Source organism: Hyla sarda, chromosome 11 (genome assembly GCF_029499605.1).
Source record: "Hyla sarda isolate aHylSar1 chromosome 11, aHylSar1.hap1, whole genome shotgun sequence".
NCBI classification, from domain to species: Eukaryota; Metazoa; Chordata; class Amphibia; order Anura; family Hylidae; genus Hyla; species Hyla sarda.
In genome coordinates this window covers 23,854,057-23,875,566 of record NC_079199.1, presented here as the reverse complement: position 1 = coordinate 23,875,566, position 21,510 = coordinate 23,854,057, and the positions used below count along the sequence as shown (strand labels likewise).

General features: G+C 42.4%; 3 protein-coding genes across 11 annotated transcripts in view; all 3 read right to left on the bottom strand.

Moving 5' to 3' along the window:
• The window catches only part of SPTBN5 (spectrin beta, non-erythrocytic 5), a 278,824-nt gene extending 274,643 nt beyond the window's left edge, over positions 1-4,181 (bottom strand). For 4 of the 7 annotated variants that reach the window (XR_008848753.1, XM_056545854.1, XM_056545855.1 and 1 more), the window contains exons 1-3: positions 4,025-4,181; positions 3,727-3,807; positions 3,504-3,567 (exon numbers count right to left, since the gene is read on the bottom strand). Coding sequence is in view for 5 of the 7 variants with exons in the window: in XM_056545854.1 (XP_056401829.1) it covers positions 3,504-3,535 (32 nt within the window). In the remaining 2 variants the exon portion in view is untranslated. Of the gene's footprint in view, positions 1-3,503; positions 3,568-3,726; positions 3,808-4,024 lie in introns of those variants that run through there. The other 3 variants (XM_056545857.1, XM_056545852.1, XM_056545856.1) reach the window with 3 other exon arrangements.
• Positions 4,182-10,308: 6,127 nt separating this feature from the next.
• Positions 10,309-12,074, bottom strand: LOC130294890 (keratin-associated protein 5-4-like). Its single transcript, XM_056545038.1, has 2 exons — positions 12,061-12,074; positions 10,309-11,699 (listed from the first exon to the last, which is right to left on the bottom strand). Exons 1-2 carry the CDS (start codon positions 12,072-12,074, stop codon positions 10,724-10,726), a joined length of 990 nt encoding a protein of 329 aa, XP_056401013.1. The 3' UTR covers positions 10,309-10,723.
• A 3,264-nt stretch (positions 12,075-15,338) lies between these two features.
• Positions 15,339-21,510, bottom strand: part of EHD4 (EH domain containing 4) — a 64,468-nt gene continuing 58,296 nt past the window's right edge. For all 3 annotated transcript variants that reach the window (XM_056545157.1, XM_056545159.1, XM_056545160.1), the window contains 2 exons: positions 19,161-19,325; positions 15,339-16,639 (listed from right to left, as the gene is read on the bottom strand). In XM_056545157.1, the coding sequence (XP_056401132.1) occupies positions 16,103-16,639; positions 19,161-19,325 (702 nt within the window). In that variant the 3' untranslated portion in view covers positions 15,339-16,102. The remainder of the gene's footprint in view (positions 16,640-19,160; positions 19,326-21,510) is intronic.

The window sequence follows — 21,510 nt, the reverse complement described above, 5'->3', positions numbered from 1 at the left end:
TCCTCGCTTCCCCTTCAATCCCTGTCCTTGCTTGATTGACAGTCAGCTGGAAGCGAGCCCTGTTTCCAAATCTCACACAATTTGTACGCATGCACAAGATTTGGAAATAGGGCTTGGCTTTCAGCTTACTGTCAATCAAGCAGAGACAGGAATGGGAAGGGGGAGGTCGGGTGTGGAGTTGTTCAATTCCTTAGCACTTCAGGGGCTTGGGAACTTCTTTCTGACTCTTTGCATCAGAGAATAAAATCATGTGTCTATGTTATGGAAAAACAGACAGATATATCTCTGATCCAACAGCTATCTAACAGTGTCAGCAGTTGGAACGTAAATTGGAGCTGACAGATTCCCTTTAAAGGGGATGTCTCGTACTTAAAGGGGTTATCCAGCCAAAGGTATCTTATCCCCTCTCGAAAGGATAGGGGATAAGATGTCTGATCGCAGGGGTCCGCCACTGGGATCCCCCTGTGATCTCCGTGCAGCACCCTCATTCTATGTCTCGTCCCCTCCCATAGACATGAATGGAGGGGGTCTGGCGTGACATCACGAGGGGGCGTGCGTTACATCACGTCTCCAGTCCCGAAAACAAAGAGCTTTCCAAGACTGGAGACGCAGCCCCACATAGAAAGCGGGCGCTGCTCTTTGGCTAGATAACCCCTTTAAAATTGCAGAAAAATGAATCCCCTATCCACAGGATATGGGTTAAGTTTTTAATTGTGGGGGGGACCGACCCAACCCCCCCCCCCCCCCCCCCCCCCCTCCCCTGCCTGACTCTCTCCGGTAGCAGCGTGTCATGACCCCTGCCCAAAGCGGGGCTGCCACGCCCCTCCATATATCTCTATGGGAGAGACAGTATATTCAGGCTCTCCAATAAAGATATATGGAGGAGGCATGGCACGCTGCTCCCGGGGAGAGCCAGAGCCCCATACAGGAGATTGTAAGGGCCCCAGTGATCGGACCCCAGTAATCTCAAACTTATCCACTATTCAGTGGATAGGGGATAAGTTTTTCTGTCATTTTAAGTATGAGACATCTCCTTTAAACAGTTAGTGCATTATTATTGTAGCACTCATCAAAACAGAAGGGGAGAGGCCCCCTTTGTGACCCTATGAACCCCCCACTATAACACAATTGGGAGGTGACTGTGTTATAGCAGCCAGAGGTCTAATGTGACCCTCCCAGATCTGCCACCTCAGTACTCCTATCAAGACCTGCCAGAGAACTTAATAAGAGAAAATAATCTGGCACAATACACTGCAATACCTATTGCAGGGAATTGTACAAGTAACTTCATGACAAAGTCACCTTGTGGGACTAAAAAAATATAAAGTTTAAAAATGTTATCTTATGTATTACATAAAAAATATGAACACTAAATAATAAATACAACTGGCAGTGCCACTTCTATAAGTCCAAGATATTACATTATCAGGTTTTTAACCTACATGGTGGACACCATTGAAATTTTAAATGGCCACGAGTGTCATGAGATGAGTCATGGACAAGGCTGCTGTCATGACCGACAGGATGGACAGGGAGAGTGAGCTCTAAGCTGTCCCTAGAAACACCCTGCCTACTTGCACATCCGCCCTAAATGTCGGATCAACAACCATGGTGCCGGTCTCTCCCTGCGCTAAAGTGCAAAGGGCGTAAAGGTACACAAATAATACTGTACATTGTCAGGGACAGGCCAGAAACATAACGGGAAAATAATCAAAACAACCAGATAAAGCAGACTGGATATAAATATACAAACAAGGCAGGATATAGTGAACTAACAAAGTTCAAAAACCGGAAAAAAGATAAACCGCATATAAGAATACATGAACAAGGCTAGATATGAAATGAGTATACAGCAGAAGCCAGGAGATGCAGGGGATGAACAGATGAACTGAATGTAAAACACTAAACAGGTCAGGAAACAGAACACTGGACTGAAAAACAGATGAGTCTGAACAGACTCCACAAAAGACAAACTCCAAAACATGGAGGAATACAGGTCAGGATACCAAACAGGAATAATGCAAAATCAAACTCCATAATATGGAGGAATACAGAACACGGGTCCAAACAAGACTCACAGTGTGAACAAAGACTAAGATAACAAGGTTAAAGCAAAACAGACATACATAATCCTAAAAACCGACAAAAGAACTTAAAAACAAAGTGGACTAAAATCTATCATAAACAGGCATAATAACCATTGTTAAAACTCAGATGAACAAACACAGCAAAGGTAGAACTAATAACAGTCAGAGTAGATCTAACAACCAGCACAGAACATAGCAGAGCTTGGGTTTAAAGGGGTACTCCGCCCCTAGATATCTTATCCCCTATCCAAAGGATAGGGGATAAGATGTCTGATTGTGGGGTGCCCGCCGCTGGGGACCCCCCGCAAACTTGCTCAGTGCGTAATAACGGGCGATACAGGGGCCAGAGCACTGTGATGTCATGGCTCCGCCCCTTGTGACGTCACATTCCTCCCCCTCAATACAAGTCTATTGGAGTGAGTGTGGTGGCCGTCATGCCCCCTCCCATAGATTTGCATTAAGGGGGCGGGCAGTGACGTCACGATGTTCCGGCCCCTGTATCGCACAACATTACGCACAGAGCAAGTTTGGTCTGTGCAGTGATGACAGCGGGGTGCCGCAGCAGAGATTGCGGGGGTCCCCAGCGGTGGGCCTCCTGCGATCAGACATCTTATCCCCTATCCTTTGGATAGGGGATAAGATGTCTAGGGGAGGAGTATCCCTTTTAATAGCCCCACCCGAGATCTCATTGGCTAATACCATTAACTATTCCCTAGCCAGGGAGAATAGCACAGAAAACAGATAATACATAAAAACAAAGTCTGAACAGGGCCTAAAACTGAAAAATACAAAAACAGACATTATAGCTGAATGAGCAGACACACCAATCCCCTTCCACCACCACAAGGAGGAACACCCCCCCCCCCCTTTCCCCTGATAGGATTTCTAAGGCTGCGTTCACATCACGATTTCTCCATCCGACTTGAGTAAACGATTTTATTACTTAAAATCGTATGAAATCCTATATAAAGTCGGATCCATTGACCTCCATTAAAAAATCGGATCCATTACACACATCCGATTTGATCCGCATCCGATTTCACACGATTTTTGTTCAGGTCTGAAATCATGGTCAGACCAGATTTATTTAAGAATAAGTTTCACTCAAGTTGTATTAAAAATTGCAAGAAGTATTATTCACTTATTACTAATTCAGGTATAGGTGTGTAGGGCTGACTTATTTTTCATAATCTTGTGGCTCAAAATCACATCTGTGTGGCCAATAATTACATTATTTTCCTATCAATTACAGCATTGCTCCCCAACCAATGTGCCTCCAGCTGTTGCAAAACTACAACTCCCAGCATGCCCGGTCAGCCGAAGGCTGTCCGGGCATGCTGGGAGTTGTAGTTTTGCAACAGCTGGAGGCACCCTGGTTATTAAAGCTGCAAAAATAAAAAGGAACACACATCTTACCAAATAATTGATACATGTGACTTTATCGCCATCTAGTGACTGGAAAGCTCATAACAACTTTCTCCTGAAAAAAAAAAGAGACAAACACTATTGAACAAGTTAAATATAAGCAAATTCATTGCTACCTTAAATTGAATGTGTTCCAAAAAATAAACTATTCTTGAGAAATAATGTAGGTTTGCATTATTGTCACGTAACCTACAATAATAATCTCTCTACTTACTTATTGGTTATCAACACAGCCAATATTATAGTGGAGCCCAATTCACAGGTGAGAAAACATTTGGGTTATGTTTGTCCAGCCCTATAATCAGAAACCAAATGATAACAATTTTATGGAAAGTCGAATTTTTCTCTGGTTCTAAATAAGTTTGGAATATCGTTCAGGAGAAGAGAGAACAGAGCTGGAGACTTCTCTAAATGACAAACTACAGCCGAAACTTTACAGTATGTGAAAGGGGGAGACTGCAGATGAGAAACTAAACAAAATTACAAATTTACAATACAGACTGATGACTCACAGCAAGGGTTAATATGGTCTCAATGACTGTGTATGAATCCCTTACTGTAGTGTTTCCCAACCATTGTGCCTTCAGCTGTTGCGAAACTACAACACCCAGCATGCCCTGTCCGGGCATGCTGGGTGTTGTAGTTTCACAACAGCTGAAGTCCAAGACTGTGGGGGAAATTGATCAAAACCTGTCTAGAGGAAAATTTGCTTGGTTGCCCATAGCAACCAATCAGATCGCTTCTTTCATTTTCCAGAGGCCTTGTTAAAAATGAAAGAAGCGATCTGATTGGTTGCTATGGGCAACTGGGCAACTTTCCCTCTGGACAGGATTTGATAAATCTCCCCCCGTGGCTCCAAAGCAGTCTCTGTCTCACCTATGTTTCCCCACAGACTGAAAGGGAAACAAAAAATTGTTATACAGATTTGTAAATGATTTCTATTTAACAATCGTAATGCTTCCAGTACTTATCAGCTGCTGTATGCTCTACAGAAAGTTGTGTAGTTCTTTCTAGTCTGACCACAGTGCTCTCTGCTGACACCTCTGTCCATGTCAGGAACTGTCCGGAGCAGGAGAGGTTTGCTATGGGGATTTGCTCCTGCTCTGGACAGTTCCTGACATGGACAGAGGTGTCAGCAGAGAACACTGTGGTCAGACTGCTGGAAAGAACTACACAACTTCCTCTGGAGCATACAGCAGCTGATACGTACTGGAAGGATTAAGATTGTTTAATAGAAGTAATTTACAAATCTGTATAAAGTTTCTGGCACCAGCTGAATATTCCCCCCCCCCCCCCCCCCGGTTAAAACTTCAATACTACTTGTTGGAGTTCTAGCAGAATTTTTTTTTTCCCCATCAGATTATTGTAAAGGAACGTTTCTATTAAGGGCGCGTTCACACGTTAGTAACTTGGAGAAACCCGCTGCGAGTTACACTACCATTCACGCAAATCTGACACTATTGCGGACTGTCTGTGGACCGATTTAAATGAATGGTAGCGTAACTCGCTGCTAGTAATTGCGTGTGAATGCACCCTAATATGGGTTTTTCCAAAGAAGAAAAATTACCAGATTAAGAGCAAATTCGTTTTTTATTCCGATTAGACCAAAGTAGATCATTTTCCATTAAATTAAAGGAGAACTGTAGTGCAATATAACTTATCCCCTATCCGAAGTTATAGATCGCAGGGGGTCCGACCGGAACCCCCCACAATCTCCTGAACGGGGCTGCAGAAGTCCACAGAAGCGCCATGCCGTCCCCAGCAGGAAGCCGCGCAGACCCTATATCTCTCTATCTGGTACATGGAGGGGGTGTGTCGGCTGCCGTGTCATGCGAGGATGGAACGCCCCCCTTCCAGCATACTGCCGCGGCCCCCTACAGGAGATTGCGGGGGGCCCCAGTGGTCAGACCCCCCACAATATATAACTTATCCCCTATGCTTCGGACAGGGGATACGTTTTATTGAACTCCAGTTCTCCGTTAATCACTAGCTGATTGTTTTGCAGGCAGAAGCAGCATAGTCTCTCTCTGCACCCATTGTTGATGATCTCCTGGGGACACGGCTATTGTCACATGTCACCATTAGGTGTAAGCAGAATTTTCTTTAAAGCTTCTCGTTGTTAGGGTATGTTCACACTACGTAATTCCCGCGGAATTCTGTGAGCGGAATGCCGCGAACGGAATTACGTGCTGTGAACATAAACATCAGTGTTAATAGGTCTTCCGCGAGACCCGTTCACACTGCGTTATTTCAGCGGCGGACAATTCCGCCGCTGAAATTGTTCGGCGCAAAGAAAGAACATGTTCATTCTTTGCACGGAAGTCTGCTTACACTGCATAGCCGTCAATGGCGACGGCACAGTGCCGCGCGGTCCTACCGCCGATGTATTGCGGCGGCGGCCAGAATGGAATCTCCGCTCGCGGAATTCTGCAAGCGGAGATTCTGTTCAATATCCGTAGTGTGAACATACCCTTACACACTTGGCAAATTCAAATCCAACCACAGCCCAAACCTGCATTCCCATCAATTTAGGTCACCCCATTCCACCAACCTGCGGTATGGATTTTCCAATCTGCGGCATGTCCGTTCTATTGCGTGAAGAGCATGGGATTTGCGGCTGCTTTTTAGCCAAGGAAAAAAATTTTAAAAAATCACAAGTAACGTAATCTGCAGCAAAGTCCGCAAACACAGAAAGGAAGCGCAATTACTTATTTTTCCCCATGTTTCAGTTTAACAATCCTGCACTGTCCTGTAGGATTCAGTGTAAATCTGCTTTGAGAATTTCCCTGTGGATTCTGTGCAGGATTTATGCCCAGAAAACCTAAACCATGTGAATTTTCATGTTCAAAGAGTATGTTCATATAGACAGGTCGTTTGCCATATACTCACAAAATGACGTGGCGTTACAAATTCCCACAGTTCTTTTGCTGTAAGATTCCTGCATTCAATAACCGCATCGTAAATTCACAGCAATTAACTGTGGGAACATGTGTGGTTCAGTTTTTAAAGGGTACTTCACTGGTCAGCGAAACTTCACTGGTCAGCGAAATTCTGAATTTTAACCAGTGGAGTAGCCCTTTAAATGTACAGCACACACCTGCCTACACAACTGAGGGCATCACAAGTAAGGATGCGTTCACACGGCCATCTGTCCCCGGTTTTTTTTTATCCCCGTTTTGGATCTGTTCTTGCAGGCTCTAAACGGATTAAAAACGTTTTTGTTTTTTTTTATCCTATTCATGTCAATGGGATTTTTTTTACAATCCGTTTACATCCGTTTGTACCCGTCTGCACTCATTTCCTGCACATGCAGTATTTTTTTCTTCAGTCAAGAAAACGGAAGAAAAAACTGATACAGTAAATTTAACATTGAAGTCTATGGAAAATGGATGAGCCTTCAATGTCATCCGTTTGCATCCGTTTTTTCAATCCGTTTTTACTTTGGAGCATGCTCAGAACAAAAATAAGATATTTTTTAATGGTTTTTTAAAAACCGTTCCGTTCTTCTCCCGACAAAAATAAAAACGGACTTTAATTTAAAAAATGGACAATAACGGATGCAAACAGATGTTCTCCGTTTGTATCCGTTATTGTTCAAGTTAATAAACAAAAAAAAAAAATTTTTTTTCATTCTGAGCATGCTCAGAAGTAAAAACTGATCAAAAAACGGATGCAAATGGATGACATTAAAGGCTCATCCGTTTTCCATAAACTTCAATGTTAAATTTACTGTATCAGTTTTTTCTTCCATTTTTTGGACAGAAGAAAAAATGTGCCGTTTTTTCTGCAGGTGGGTACAAACTGATTGTAAAAAAATCCCATTGACATGAATGGGATTTATTTTAAAACAGTTTTTAATTTGTTTACAGCCTGCAAGAACGAAACCCAAACTTGGAAAAAAAAAATGGGGACAGACGGCCGTGTGAACGCACCCTAAAAGACAAAAGTCTACAAACCATAATATTGATACATAATACTTCAGACCAGGAGAAGAGACACTTCCGCTCACCCCCACGGCCTGACAGTGACACGGACTGTGTAAGCAACAAACATGCAACACTAGAAAATACGGTTGTCCAGCGCAGATCTCGTGCAAAAGATAGTTCTTTGTTGATTCTTAAAAGCCAGAGACAGGAGACATCTACAGCGCCTTTCATGTGCGTTTGCTGCACCATCTCTCTCTTTTTATAGAAATTATGGCTTATAAAAAAGACCACTAGGGGTCCCCATAGCATCCAGAACATAATCCTATCTGGCTGCAGCATCATCTTTGTCCCAGCCGAAGTACAGGCCCCGAAAAAGTCCAGTGAGGTGGAGACTAGCACTCCTCTGTGCTCACTCCTGTCCTGTCTGTCTATTAGACTGCAGAATGAAAACAGAGAAGAGGGGGGTTACAGAGCAGCCTGCAGTGATTGGATGAAGAGACCCAGCACTGCACAGCAGACTCAGGGAGGAAGTAAATGCATGGTGAGTGAGGGCGGGCTCAGTGTTTGCCTTGAACATGCCCCTTCCTGAGCAGTGGATGCCAGAATGAGTGAGTAACTCCATGCATCAGAATGACATCTCATGCTCTGGTTTTCTAGAGGAACATCGAACCAGGTTGCAGAAACACAGCACGACATTTAAAGGGGTACCCCGGTGGAAAACTTTTTTTTAATTTTTTTTTTTTTTTTTAAATCAACTGGTGCCAGAAAGTTAAACAGATTTGTAAATTACTTCTATTAAAAAATCTTAATCCTTCCAGTACTTATTAGCTGCTGAATACTACAGAGGAAATCACAGCTCTTTGCTGGAGAAAATCCCCATAGCAAACATATGCTGTTCTGGACAGTTCCTAAAATGGACAGAGATGTCAGCAGAGAGCACTGTGCTCGTGATGTCAGCAGAGAGCTCTGTTAAAAAAAAAAAAAAAAAAAAAAAAAAAAAGCATTTCCTATGTAGTATTCAGCAGCTAATAAGTACTGGAAGGATTAAGATTTTTTCATTTTAATTTACAAATCTGTTTAACTTTCTGTTGAACATATGTCCTATTATTTACATACACAGAAAAAGGTTACCGATACAAATGACCTCTGAATCCATTTTTGTTAACACAAAGAAATAAAAAACAAATATTCAGGAAATAGCTTTTATTTAGTCAAACAAAAACAAACAAAAAAAAAAAAAGGTCAAAATAAAATCAACATAATATTACTATGTTAAATTTACATAAAAATATGTGTACACAGCAAATGTAATTTTTTTTTCCTGATGAACTGTACTTCTTTAGATACAGCGCTCCTCCAAAATCTCATATCACAAGAAATGCACTCAATATATTGTTTGGGTATAGTAACATTTTATTGTAAGCCGTGTGTTAAATGTGCACAGGAAACAGTAGTGACCAAGATAGGACATAACAGGGACCGCTATAAGGGACCATACAGACACTGAATATACCTGGACTGATATGCGCGGACATTGTGCCCCTTTTTTGGATTCTGTTCCAACTTTGATACTGAAGCAACAACAAAAACAGGAATTTGAATGTGTTACATACTGTGTGTCAGTGAAATGGTTATTAGTAGAGATGAGCGAACTTACAGTAAATTCGATTCGTCACAAACTTCTCGGCTCGGCGGTTGCTGACTTTTCCTGCATAAATTAGTAACGCTTTCAGGTGCTCCCGTGGGCTGGAAAAGGTGGATACAGTCCTAGGAGACTCTTTCTTAGGACTGTATCCACCTTTTCCAGCCCACCGGAGCACCGGAAAGCTGAACTAATTTATGCAGGAAAAGTCAGCAACCGCCGAGCTGAGAAGTTCGTGACGAATCGAATTTACTGTAAGTTCGCTCATCTCTAGTTATTAGTTTAGAAAGAGACATAAGGAATGCATATTAAAAGATATAATAGTTAGGTAAGTGGTCTTCAAACTGTGGACCTCCAGCTGTTGCAAAACCACAAATCCCGGCATGCCCGGACAGCCTTTGGCTGTCCGGGCATGCTGGTAGTTGTAGTTTTGCAACAGCTAGAGGTTCACAGTTTAAAGGCTGCTGCTTTAAGCCATGTTCTCACTTTTTTAGGATTCTGTTAGACAGAATTTAAAGGGGTACTCCGGTGAAAAACTATTTTTTTTTTTTTTTTAAATCAACTGGTGCCAGAAAGTTATACAGATTTGTAAATTACTTCTATTTAAAAACCTTAAAGGGGTTATCCAGGAAAAAACTTTTTTTTTATACATCAACAGGCTCCAGAAATTTAAACAGATTTGTAAATTACTTCTATTAAAAAATCTTAATCCTTTCAGTACTTATGAGCTTCTGAAGTTAAGGTTGTTCTTTTCTGTCTAAGTGCTCTCTGATGACACGTGTCTCAGGAACCACCCAGTTTAGAAGCAAATCCCCAGAGCAAACCTCTTCCAAACTGGGCGGTTCCCGAGACACGTGTCATCAGAAGCTCATAAGTACTGAAAGGATTAAGATTTTTACATTTTTACATATCTGTTTAACTTTCTGGAGCCAGTGGATATTATATATATATATATATATATATATATACACATATAAAAAGTTTTTTCCTGGAATACCCCTTTAACAATCGGAATACTTTTTTCTTCTTTTAAATAAGCATGAAAAAAAAGTTAAAGCAGAGAAAGAAAATAATAAATACTAATGTGAATACAAAACGTGTGTATTGGAAGAATCCCAGAAGTGCTTGATGTTTCTAGGTCAGTGTTTCCCACCCAGGATGCCTCCAGCTGTTGCAAAACTACAACTCCCAGCATGCCCAGACAGCCTTCGGCTGTCTGGGCATGCTGGGAGTTGTAGTTTTGCAACAGCTGGAGGCACCCTGGGTGGGAAACAGTGTTCTAGGTTATTAAAAAAATAAATAATATCAATGTTTTAATCACTTTAGGACACCACTATTCATACACATGAAATATAATCTGCACACATCTTTACTCCATGTAAGATATTAAATACTATACAGAGAAATCTCCATAATGGGTCACATTAAACTATTCCTATAACCTGATATATTATCAGTACTGAACACCAAGTCCACAACGGAAGCAGCAACGATTACATACCACCTGACAACCCGGCTAAGGTCTATTCTGAAAGGATTGGTCGGTTTCTGTGGAGTGTTACAGGAGGTCTACTTAACGTTACTAAAAAACGGTAAAATATTCTCTGCTAAAAAAAAAAAAAAAATAGAGTCATTTCACATCATTAGATATCATCTCTAGTATAGACTTGACTTCTAGGACATTGGATCACACTGCCATTCTTTGTAATAATGCAAAGATCACCAATGGTCCTCAACCTATCTTCAGCGGAATGCAGGAACAACGCTGATGCAGCAAAAGAAAGCAACAACAATGCTGCAACAAACAGGAGCAAAAAAAAAAAAAACATGCAGCTGCTGCTACAAACAGGGACATTGCTGCAACAAACAGGAGCAAAAACACTGCTGCAACAGATGCATAAAAAAAAAAAAAAAAAAAAAACCTGCTGCAACCTACAAACAGGAACAACGCTGCTGCTGTTACAAACAGGAACAAGGCTGCTGCTGCTGCTACAAACAGGAACAAGGCTGCTGCTACAAACAGGCACAAGGCCGCTGCTGCTGCTACAAACAGGAACAAGGCTGCTGCTGCTGCTACAAACAGGAACAAGGCTGCTGCTGCTACAAACAGGAACACGGCTGCTGCTGCTGCTGCTACAAACAGGAACACGGCTGCTGCTGCTGCTGCTACAAACAGGCACAAGGCCGCTGCTGCTGCTACAAACAGGTACAGGGCCGCTGCTGCTGCTACAAACAGGTACAGGGCCGCTGCTGCTGCTACAAACAGGTACAGGGCCGCTGCTGCTGCTACAAACAGGTACAAGGCCGCTGCTGCTGCTGCTACAAACAGGTACAAGGCCGCTGCCACAAACAGGAACAACGCCGCTGCTGCTGCCACAAATAGGAAAAACGCCGCTGCTGCTGCCACAAACAGGAGCAACGCCGCTGCTGCTGCCACAAACAGGAGCAACGCCGCTGCTGCTGCCACAAACAGGAACAACGCCGCTGCCACAAACAGGAGCAACGCCGCTGCTGCTGCCACAAACAGGAACAACGCCGCTGCTGCTGCCACAAACAGGAACAACGCTGCTGCTACAAACAGGAGCAACGCTGCTGCTGCTATAAACAGGAACAATGCTGCTACATCAGTGTTTCCCAACCAGGGTGCCTCCAGCTGTTGCAAAACTACAACTCCCAGCATGCCCGGACAGCCAACGGCTGTCCGGGCATTCTGGGAGTTGTAGTTTTGCAACAGCAGGAGGCACCCTGGTTGGGAAACACTGAGGGGTACATAAATGGTGCTGCAAGAAACAAATGCAAAAAACCCTGTGGCTGCAGCTACATACAGGGACAACGCTGTTGCTGATACAAACAGGAACAATGCTGCAGCTACGAAAAAGCAGGAATAACGAAGGGACAACACTGCAGCAACAAACACCTGCAACAGCGTCCTGCAGCATTACAATTACTTTGTATACAAGAGTGTTGCGAAAGGTCTTACCTAGAAATGTGCATACTGATGGGCGACCGTAAATTAGTAATTCAGAATATACTTAAAACAAAAAAATAACCTAATAAGGCGTTTTCATGCATGCAAATGGCACAGACATCTATACTGATTTAGCATTAGTAAAATAACACATTTGTTCTATACATGGTGCAGGGTCTACTGTGAGTGCAGAAACTTCACTTATATATGTAAAATACACGGTTCCAGTTCAGGACAGGAAATTCCAGTTATACTCTAGTTTATCGGATAGCCATTATTTTAAAAAAAACAAGTATTTACCCTTTAAAATGTAGTCTCAATGTAAGAAAGAAAAAGAAATCTAGTATTATACAAAATAATCATATAGCCTCATTTAAAGAAATCTATAAGACCGGCAAAAAATAAGTCATTCTACTGTCTAAGGCAGGGTTTCTCTACCAGGGTGCCTCCAGCTGTTGCAAAACTACAATTCCCAACATGCCCGGACAGCCGTTGGCTGTCCGGGCATGCTGGGGATTGTAGTTTTGCAACAGCTGGAGGCCCCCTGGTTGGGAAATACCAGTCTAAGGCAACAAGAATAAAAAGATAAGAGCCCTTGCATAAGTCTACAGTACGTATAGAGGAGATGTAAACCCTAAGGGCTTATTCACACTACGGAATCACCACAAGTCTTTGGGAGCGTCAGGAACTGGCAGAACAAGGTGGCGCTAGGACCACATGGAAATGCACCGTCTTCATAGACGGCAATGCATTTCCGATTGGATTGTGACAAAAGAACGGACCTGTTCGTTCTTTAGGCAGTGTGGGATTCGGAAATTGGGTAGAGTGAATGGTGCAGCAGATTCCCACTGAAAACAATGGGAGGCTGCTGTACTGTATACACAGTGTGAATGGGCCCATATACATACACAAGGTGTGTAAATCACTTTTAGGTAAACAGCAAGGCAACTCGATGTCAAGTGTAAGTGACTATTCACACGGCAGAATTTTTGCTTGCGGAATTCCGCTTCAAATTAAAGCCCATAGACTTCTATGGGATTCCACACTCTCATTCAAACTTCTGTGTGAATGGTAGTGTGGAATCCAATAGAAGTCTATGAGCTTTAAAGGGGTACGCCAGTGGAAATTTTTTATTTATTTAATTTATTTATTTATTTATTTATTTTTATCAACTGGTGCCAGAAAGTTATATAGATTTGTAAATCACTTCTATTTAAAAATCTTAATCCTTCCAGTACTGATCAGCTGCTGAATACTACAGAGGAAGTTCTTTTCTTTTTGAATTTATTTTCTGTCTGATCATAGTGTTCTCTGCTGACACTAGAGATGAGCGAACTTACAGTAAATTCGATTCGTCACGAACTTCTCGGCTCGGCAGTTGATGCCTTATCCTGCGTAAATTAGTTCAGTCTTCAGGTGCTCCGGTGGGCGGGAAAAGGTGGATACATTCCTGGGAAAGAGTCTCCTAGGACTGTATCCACCTTTTCCAGCCCATCGGAGCACCTGAAAGCTGAACTAATTTATGCAGGAAAAGTCATCAACTGCCGAGCCGAGAAGTTTGTGACGAATCGAATTTACTGTAAGTTCGCTCATCTCTAGCTGACACCTCTGTATGTCAGAAACTGTCCAGAGTGGGAGCAAATCCCCATAGAAAATCTCTCCTACCCTGGACAGTTCCTGACCTGGACAGAGGTGTCAGCAGAGAGCACTGTGGTCAGACTGGAAAGAACTACATAACTTCCTGTGGGGCATACAGCAGCTGATAAGTACTGGAAGGATTAAGATTTTTTTAATAGAAGTAATTTACAAATCTGTATAACTTTCTGGCACCAGATGATTAAAAAAAATAAAAATAATTTTTTTCCCCCCACTGGAGTCCTTGATTTATAGCATCTTATGACGCCAAATATACCCATTACACGGACCAAATCGCTATGGACATGGAAACTAAGGAGAGGAATAAGGTTTCAAGAATTTTTTAATTATGGGACACTCCTCGAAAAAGGAAAAAATTTAAGAGAAACAAAAAAAAAAAAAAAAAATATATATATATATATATATATATATATATATATATATATATATATATATATATATATATATATATATATATATATAAAAGATCTGCCTGCTTGCAAATTAGCTTGCGAGATTTTCTTTAAGGGTAGGGTCACATGTGCCATATTTTCTGCAACTGACTTTGCTGCCCATTGACTTCAATGGATAGGAAAATACACAAAGTACGTGTGACCCTACCCTATAGCGGACCTGTCTGGTCTCCTTTTCTACCTTTTTTAATTAGGAGATACCTATAGTTTATTTTAATTAATATATTATATATTTTATTCATTATTCTCATATAAAAATAGTTTAAATGCGGCCAAGACTCCTAGATAAACGTTTAAGCGCCCCGCACTTAGAGTGATTGACAGCTTTCTTGCAGTAGTTTTATACAGGGGGCTGTCAATCACACTGTATGGGCCCCACTCTCCTCAGATAAGGGACAGATACACATTGAATTCTTCAGCCAGGATTCATACCATCTATTACCATAAAAAGGGGAACTCCAACGTTTAACAACTTATCCCCTATCTATACATGCTCTATAGGAGTGCCATAAATGCTCAAGTATAGTGCTCTTATATCTCCGGCGCTCCCATAGAGGATGTAGGGATCATGTGCCAACCCTGGGCCCCATGCAGCAAGGAGATTCGGGGCCCCGTTCAAGAGATCAGACAATTATTCCCTAGGGCAGTGGTTTCCAAACTGCGGCCCTCCGGATGTTGCAAAACTACAACTCCCAGAATGCCCGGACAGCCGTTGGCTGTCCGGGCATGCTGGGAGTTGTAGTTTTGCAACATCCGGAGGTGCCACAGTTTGGAAACCACTGCCCTAGTGGATATGTTGTTAAACGCCGGAGTACCCCCTTAAAAGGTGTACTCCACTGAAAATTTTGTTTTTTATCAACTGGTGCCAGAAAGTTAAACAGATTTGTAAATTACTTCTATTTAAAAAAAATCTTAATCCTTCCAGTAATTTTTAGCTGCTATTTGCTCCACAGGGAGTTCTTTTCTTTTTGAATTTCCTTTCTGTCTGACCACAGTGCTCTCTGCTGACACCTCTGTCCATGTCAGGAACTGTCCAGAGTAGGAGAAAATCCCCATAGCAAACCTCTCCTGCTCTGGCCGGTCCCTAAATGGACAGAGGTGTCAGCAGAGAGCACTGTGGTCAGACAAAAAATAAATTCAAAAAGTAAAGAGCTTCCTGTGGAGCATATAGCAGCTGATAAGTACTGGAAGGATTAAGATTTTTTTTTTTTAATAGAAGTAATTTACAAATATGTTCTCCAGTGGAGTACCCCTTTAATACGATCACATATATAAGCCAAACCTTATGTCGACCAGAAGTCCAGCCTATGTTCACAAGACAGATCACAATCTCCTACAGCGATAATAAACTGAAGTAGTTTTCAATAAGTAAACTTAAAGTCTTAATACAGTATACAAACAGCGCATTTACTTCTACGTACTTAGACTTAGGCAGAAAAACCAAATCTGTACAGTTTAAAATGTTGAGACTATGTTTTAAAAGTGAGCTAAAAGGAGTTATACCAAAATGTATCCCGTCACCGTATAGGTGGTAACTAGCTGACCGGTGGGGGTGTGATTGCTTGGACCAATAAGAATGGAGGTAAACTGTCCTCAGAGTTAATGAGGAGACAACGAGCGTGCTGCACCATCGCTGCATTCATTGTCTATGGGCCTTCTGAATATAGAGTTCAGCACTGGGCAATGTACACAAGCCCCATTGAGAACAAATAGAGCGGTGGCCACTGCTGCTCCCTTTACCCGTGGGACAAAGAACCTTCATTGTCAGGTTGGTGGATACCCCCCCACCTATCCATTAATTATCCCCTAGCCTTTGGACAGCAAGATAACTTCAATTTGTAATAACCCCTTTAACCACAATACCCCGCAGTTTTCTATGCATGACTCCTTCAGCCGCTTCAAGATAAAGGATTATGCAGAAAGCCTATGCAAGGGGTGAGGGCTCTTCACTCAGAGTTCTGGATAGGCTTCCTTTGAGATGGTGGCACGAGGTGCGGAGGTAGCTCATTGGGCAACTCGAAGCCTTCCAGCTTAATCTTAATAAGATGCTTTGCCAAAGCAAACTCTTCTTCGTCTAGCATGCCATCCTTATCATTATCCGCTAGTTTCCAGATTTTGCCCAAAACACTGTTGGGCAGCTTTGAATTCACCATCTCCCTCTTGGCATTGACTCCGGAGATCTTGCCGTTGATGGGAGACAATGTATAAAACAGCTCATCGTAAATGGGTTTGTCCTTGGCTACCACCCACTCCTCTTCCCCGGCACCTTCACCGGCTCCTTCTCCATACCCTTGGTTGAAGGGACCTTCACTGGTGCCTTCAAACGCTCCACCATGGACTAGCTGTGAGGGCATGCTGCTCTCCTCCTCTCGGATCATATTCATAAGAGGGGCGATTTTATTGGCCAACATGTTGTCTACGCCCTCGATGAGCTTTGGCTTCAGAGCGTGGAACTTCGAGAAGTCGTACATCTCCAGTTGTTGCTAAGGGCAATAAAAAATAAAATGAATAAATAAATAATTGACTCCTGTTTTGGCGTTATTGACCAAGCCCTATTTTTCTCATCTGACATGTCTCTCTTTAAAGGGGTACTCCGCCGCTCAGCGTTTGGAACAAACTGTGCCGAATGCTGGAGCCGGCAGCTCGTGATGTCAAAGCCCCACACCCTCAATACAAGTCTATGGGCGGTGGCGTGATGGCTTTTACACCTCCTCCCATAGACTTGCAATGAGGGGGCGGGGTGTGATGTCACGAGGGGTGGGGCTATGTCGTAACAAGCTCCCGTCTCCAGCGTTCGGGACAGTTTCTTCCAAACGCTGAGCAGCGGAGTACCCCTTTATGTGGTACTTTGACTCAAAATTACTTTTCTCAGTGAAAGCATTCCAGTTATTTTGTGACATATTGTATTTTATTTTATAGTGGTAGATTTTTGTTGATACATGTCGTTTTTTATTTAAAAAAAAAAATAACTCCAAAATACTGTAAAAAAAATAAAATTGGAAGAATTTGGGTGTTTTATTTTAATAGGGCGTTAACTGTGTGGTAAAATGACCTTATGTTTATTCTGTTGGTCAATATAATTAGGTACTATTTTTTTCCTTTTCACAACCCCCCCCCCCCTTTTTTTTGTGTTGCAATGTTCTGACACCATAACCTTTATTTTTCGTTGAGGGCTTATTTTTGCAAGATAGGCTGTATTTTCTTTTGGTACCATTTAAGTGATATCTGCTTCCTCAATCAGTTTCATTCCACTTTTTGTACCAATATTAGCAATTCTTGCACCATGCGGGATAAATAATATCTTTTTATAGTAAGAGTCGTAATGAACTTGGCGATACCAATTATTATATAGGATTTTTTTATGATCGTATAAGCTTTATTGGGAAAGGGGCATTTTTTTTACACTTTACTTATTTATACTATATATATATATACTATATATATATCATACATATACACACACTACAGTACATCTGTCCTGCAGCATAGAATAACTAAGTATACACTGACAGTTCGACTGCAAGAGCAAGACTATGGTTGGACCTCACAGGTCATCATCTGGTCTCAAGCTGAAAACTATAGAGACCCCCTCATCCCCCCCCCCCCCCCGTCAGACCCCCCCTGTCAACCTATACATGCACTGGTCAGTACTGACCACAGTACCTATTGCAGCGTTTCCCAACCAGGAAATGCTGGGAGTTGTAGTTTTGCAACACCTGGAGGCATGCTGGTTGGGAAACACTGATCTATGAGGTTATAACTGCCCAGACTGGTGTGATCTCAGTCTCAGCAGCTGCGGCGGGATCCCAGCTGTGATTCAAAGCTAGCATCTGCCGCCGATCTCCTGCGGCGCATCCAGGAGAGCCTCAAATAGACAGGACGTATGGGTATGGAAACATACCTGCTGCAAGGACATAACCTTAAGTCCTAGAGAGGTAATGGATTTTATGGTAAGAAATGCAGCCACATAAAAGGATTCTCTCGTAACATTCTGGCCCAAATTTGTCAGTCTCAGTCCAAAACTGATTTACCCATAGCAACCAATCACAGCTCAGATTTTGCTTTTAAATTAATCTGATAAAATGAAAGCCGATCTGCAATTGGTTTCTATAGGAAAATCAGACAGTTTTTGTCCTCTGGGCCAACTTGTTCCTAAATTCCTTAGATCAGAGTTTCCCTAAACAGGGTGCCTCCAGCTCCAACTACAACTCCCAGCATGCCTGGACAGCCAAAGAAAGTCAGCGTGCAAAACTAATGCTGGGAGTTGTAGTTTTGTAACGACTGGAGACACACTGTTTGGTCAGTGAATTCTGATCAGTAGAGGTCTGATCCCAATCGATCAGCTAGTAATTGTGAGATAACTTTAAAGCGTACCCGTCAGATCCAGCAAAAACAAAAAATGTTTAATATTTCACTCAGTACCTAATCTTGACCATGTACATCTCATTTTTATGTGTCTAGCACCTTTATTTATTTTATTACACTTTTAATTTAGCTCACTAGTCTGAATTCCTCTCAAAGGGAGGGGGCGTGGCCTCACTATTCAGGTCTCCGCCCCCTTCCTCAGTATGCTGTCTGCTCACACCTCCCCTAGCATTAGCAAAACTACAACTCCCAGCTTGTCCTCACTGACAGTAGCGGGACACAAGCTGACAGTGGGAGGATTTTTCCTCTAGCTCTGAGCCCTGCGCTCACAGCTGTCAATCAAGGAAGTGTGTCCATGACATAGGTGATGATGCATGGACACAGCAGGACTAGTATGTGTCCAAGCAGGCAGGGGGGGGGGGCAGTTGTTTGACTGGCTTTTTCAGTATGAAATACTGAAAAATTTCTAATGAAAGCAATTTCAAAACCTATTGGTTATACATGCTTTACAACATATCAAAAGTGTTTGTATCTGACAGTGCCCATTTAAGACTTGGCTTCAAGCAATAGGTTTGCTTATCTGTTGAAAAAACATGGCTATCTATAAATTAAAAACATAAATCGTAAAAACATCATTACCTGCATTTTTTTGACCTCAGGAAAGTCCCCGGGTGAAATCTGATGTTCTCTCTGAATCTGCAAGAAGATATCCGGCAGCCTGGCTATGAGCTCCTTCTTCTTTGCCTCTTTCCCAAACATTGCAGGCATCTCTTTCTTCAGGTGACTTATGATGTATGCATGTACCTGAGGAAGGGGAAAATAAAAGGAGGGGATTAATGTGTATAAATATAAAAATATATATATAAAAAAATAAAAATTATATTATATTATATATATATATATATAATGTTCTAGTATGTATGACTGTATAAAAGTTACCATTAGACTTTCTTGCAGGCTTATTTTATGTGGCCACTAGATGGCGCAGAATCACCAATTAAAAACAAAAAAACGAAAAACAAAACACTAGCGTTTCGCCTCCAGCTGTTGCAAAACTACAACTCCCAGTATACCTGGACAGCCTTTGACTGTCCGGACATGCTGTGAGTTGTAGCTTTGCAACAGCTGGAGGCTCTCTGCTTGGGGAATCACTAGGATAATCCATTAAAGCCTATTTTATTCTATATACACTAGATCATATTCTAACAGATGGATACCCGTTCCCTGTTGGTTCCTGTGGCCTTGGATGACGTCCAACAAAAAGGTCTACGTGACTGTAAAAACAATTATGTAATGTGTGGAAACTTCACAATGTGTTGTTCTTGTAGGTAATGTCAATTGCCTAATGAATGCCTCAATGGGTGACTATATCTCATGTAACATCTATAAAAAATAAATATGGAATAAAAGCCCAAACACTGTGTCGTGTACAGCATTATTGTTTTAATGCAGACTTGTATTTCCTTGTTTCTCCTTCCAGCCAAAAATGAACAATGGAGGCCACAGTGGAACTTTCCTTTTTCAGTTCCCACCCGGATCTCAGGAGCACACGTTGTACTCACGTACATGAGCGCAGAAGCCATTCATTAAAGCACCACTACATGTCTGTTATGGGGGCGCTAAGCCACAAGGAAATGGGAGACCTTTTCAAAACGTATTGATCAAAGCAAGAGTTTATGTACTACAGGCCATTATAAGAGCTCAGAGTGGCTCTCTCTTCAGCATAACTAAAGTTATCATATATAGCAGTGGTCTCCAACCTGCGGACAGACCTCCAGATGCTGCAAAACTACAACTCTCAGCATGCCCAGACAGCCTTTGGCTGTCCGGGCACGCTGGGAGTTGTAGTTTTGCAACATCTGGAGGTCCGCAGGTTGGAGACCACTGATGTATAGCATTGGTTCCCAACCAGGGTGCCTCCAGATGTTGCAAAACTACAACTCCCAGCATGCCTGGACAGCCAACGGCTGTCCAGGCATGCTGGGAGTTGTAGTTTTGGAACACCTGGAGGCACTCTGGATGGGAAACACTGATTTATAGGACCCCCTTAGTACATTGCCACAGCATTACTACAGATGGACGGGGTGAACAAACAAATACTGAACCCCAGATAATGGGCACTGCAGCATTACACAAGTCACCCCTGCCTCTAAAAACGGATAACCTATCCTAAGGATACGACTCTTGGCATCTCATATATAAGCTTTAAAAGGGGTCTTCCAGGATTTTTTATTTTATGTGACTGTGCTACAGGGGCTGTAAAGTTAGTGTAGTTCATAATATAGTGTCTGTACCTGTGTGTGACGGTTTTCTCACAATTCTTGTGATTTTCTCTGTGATTTTCACCCCAATATTTATTTTTAACAGCATACAAAATGACTGTTGTCTCAGATTTTTCCCAGGTTGCAATGCGGCCGAGACCTGACTCACTAGTCACCTGATGACCGAGACCTGACTCACTAGTCACCTGATGACCGAGACCTGACTCACTAGTCACCTGATGACCGAGACCTGACTCACTAGTCACCTGATGACCGAGACCTGACTCACTAGTCACCTGATGACCGAGACCTGACTCACTAGTCACCTGATGACCGAGACCTGACTCACTAGTCACCTGATGAACGAGACCTGACTCACTAGTCACCTGATGAACGAGACCTGACTCACTAGTCACCCGATGAACGAGACCTGACTCACTAGTCACCCGATTGAAAAACACAGGTCTTTTGAACGGATGCAGCTCATTTGTGTTTCAATGGGTGGGGTGGCTGATGTGTGGGAGGGAGGAAAATGGAATTATGGGATTTGGAGGCAAAAAGAAAACTCAAACAGGAAATACCAGTTCACAAAAAGCTAGCCACAGCGTTATGCCCCTTTCCCACTACCATTATGTTCCTGTAAAAACTCCCGTTATGAACTCCCATTTGAAAGTCCATAAAACGGCCGCCAAAAAAATCCCATTCATGTCAATGAAGATAGAAGAGAA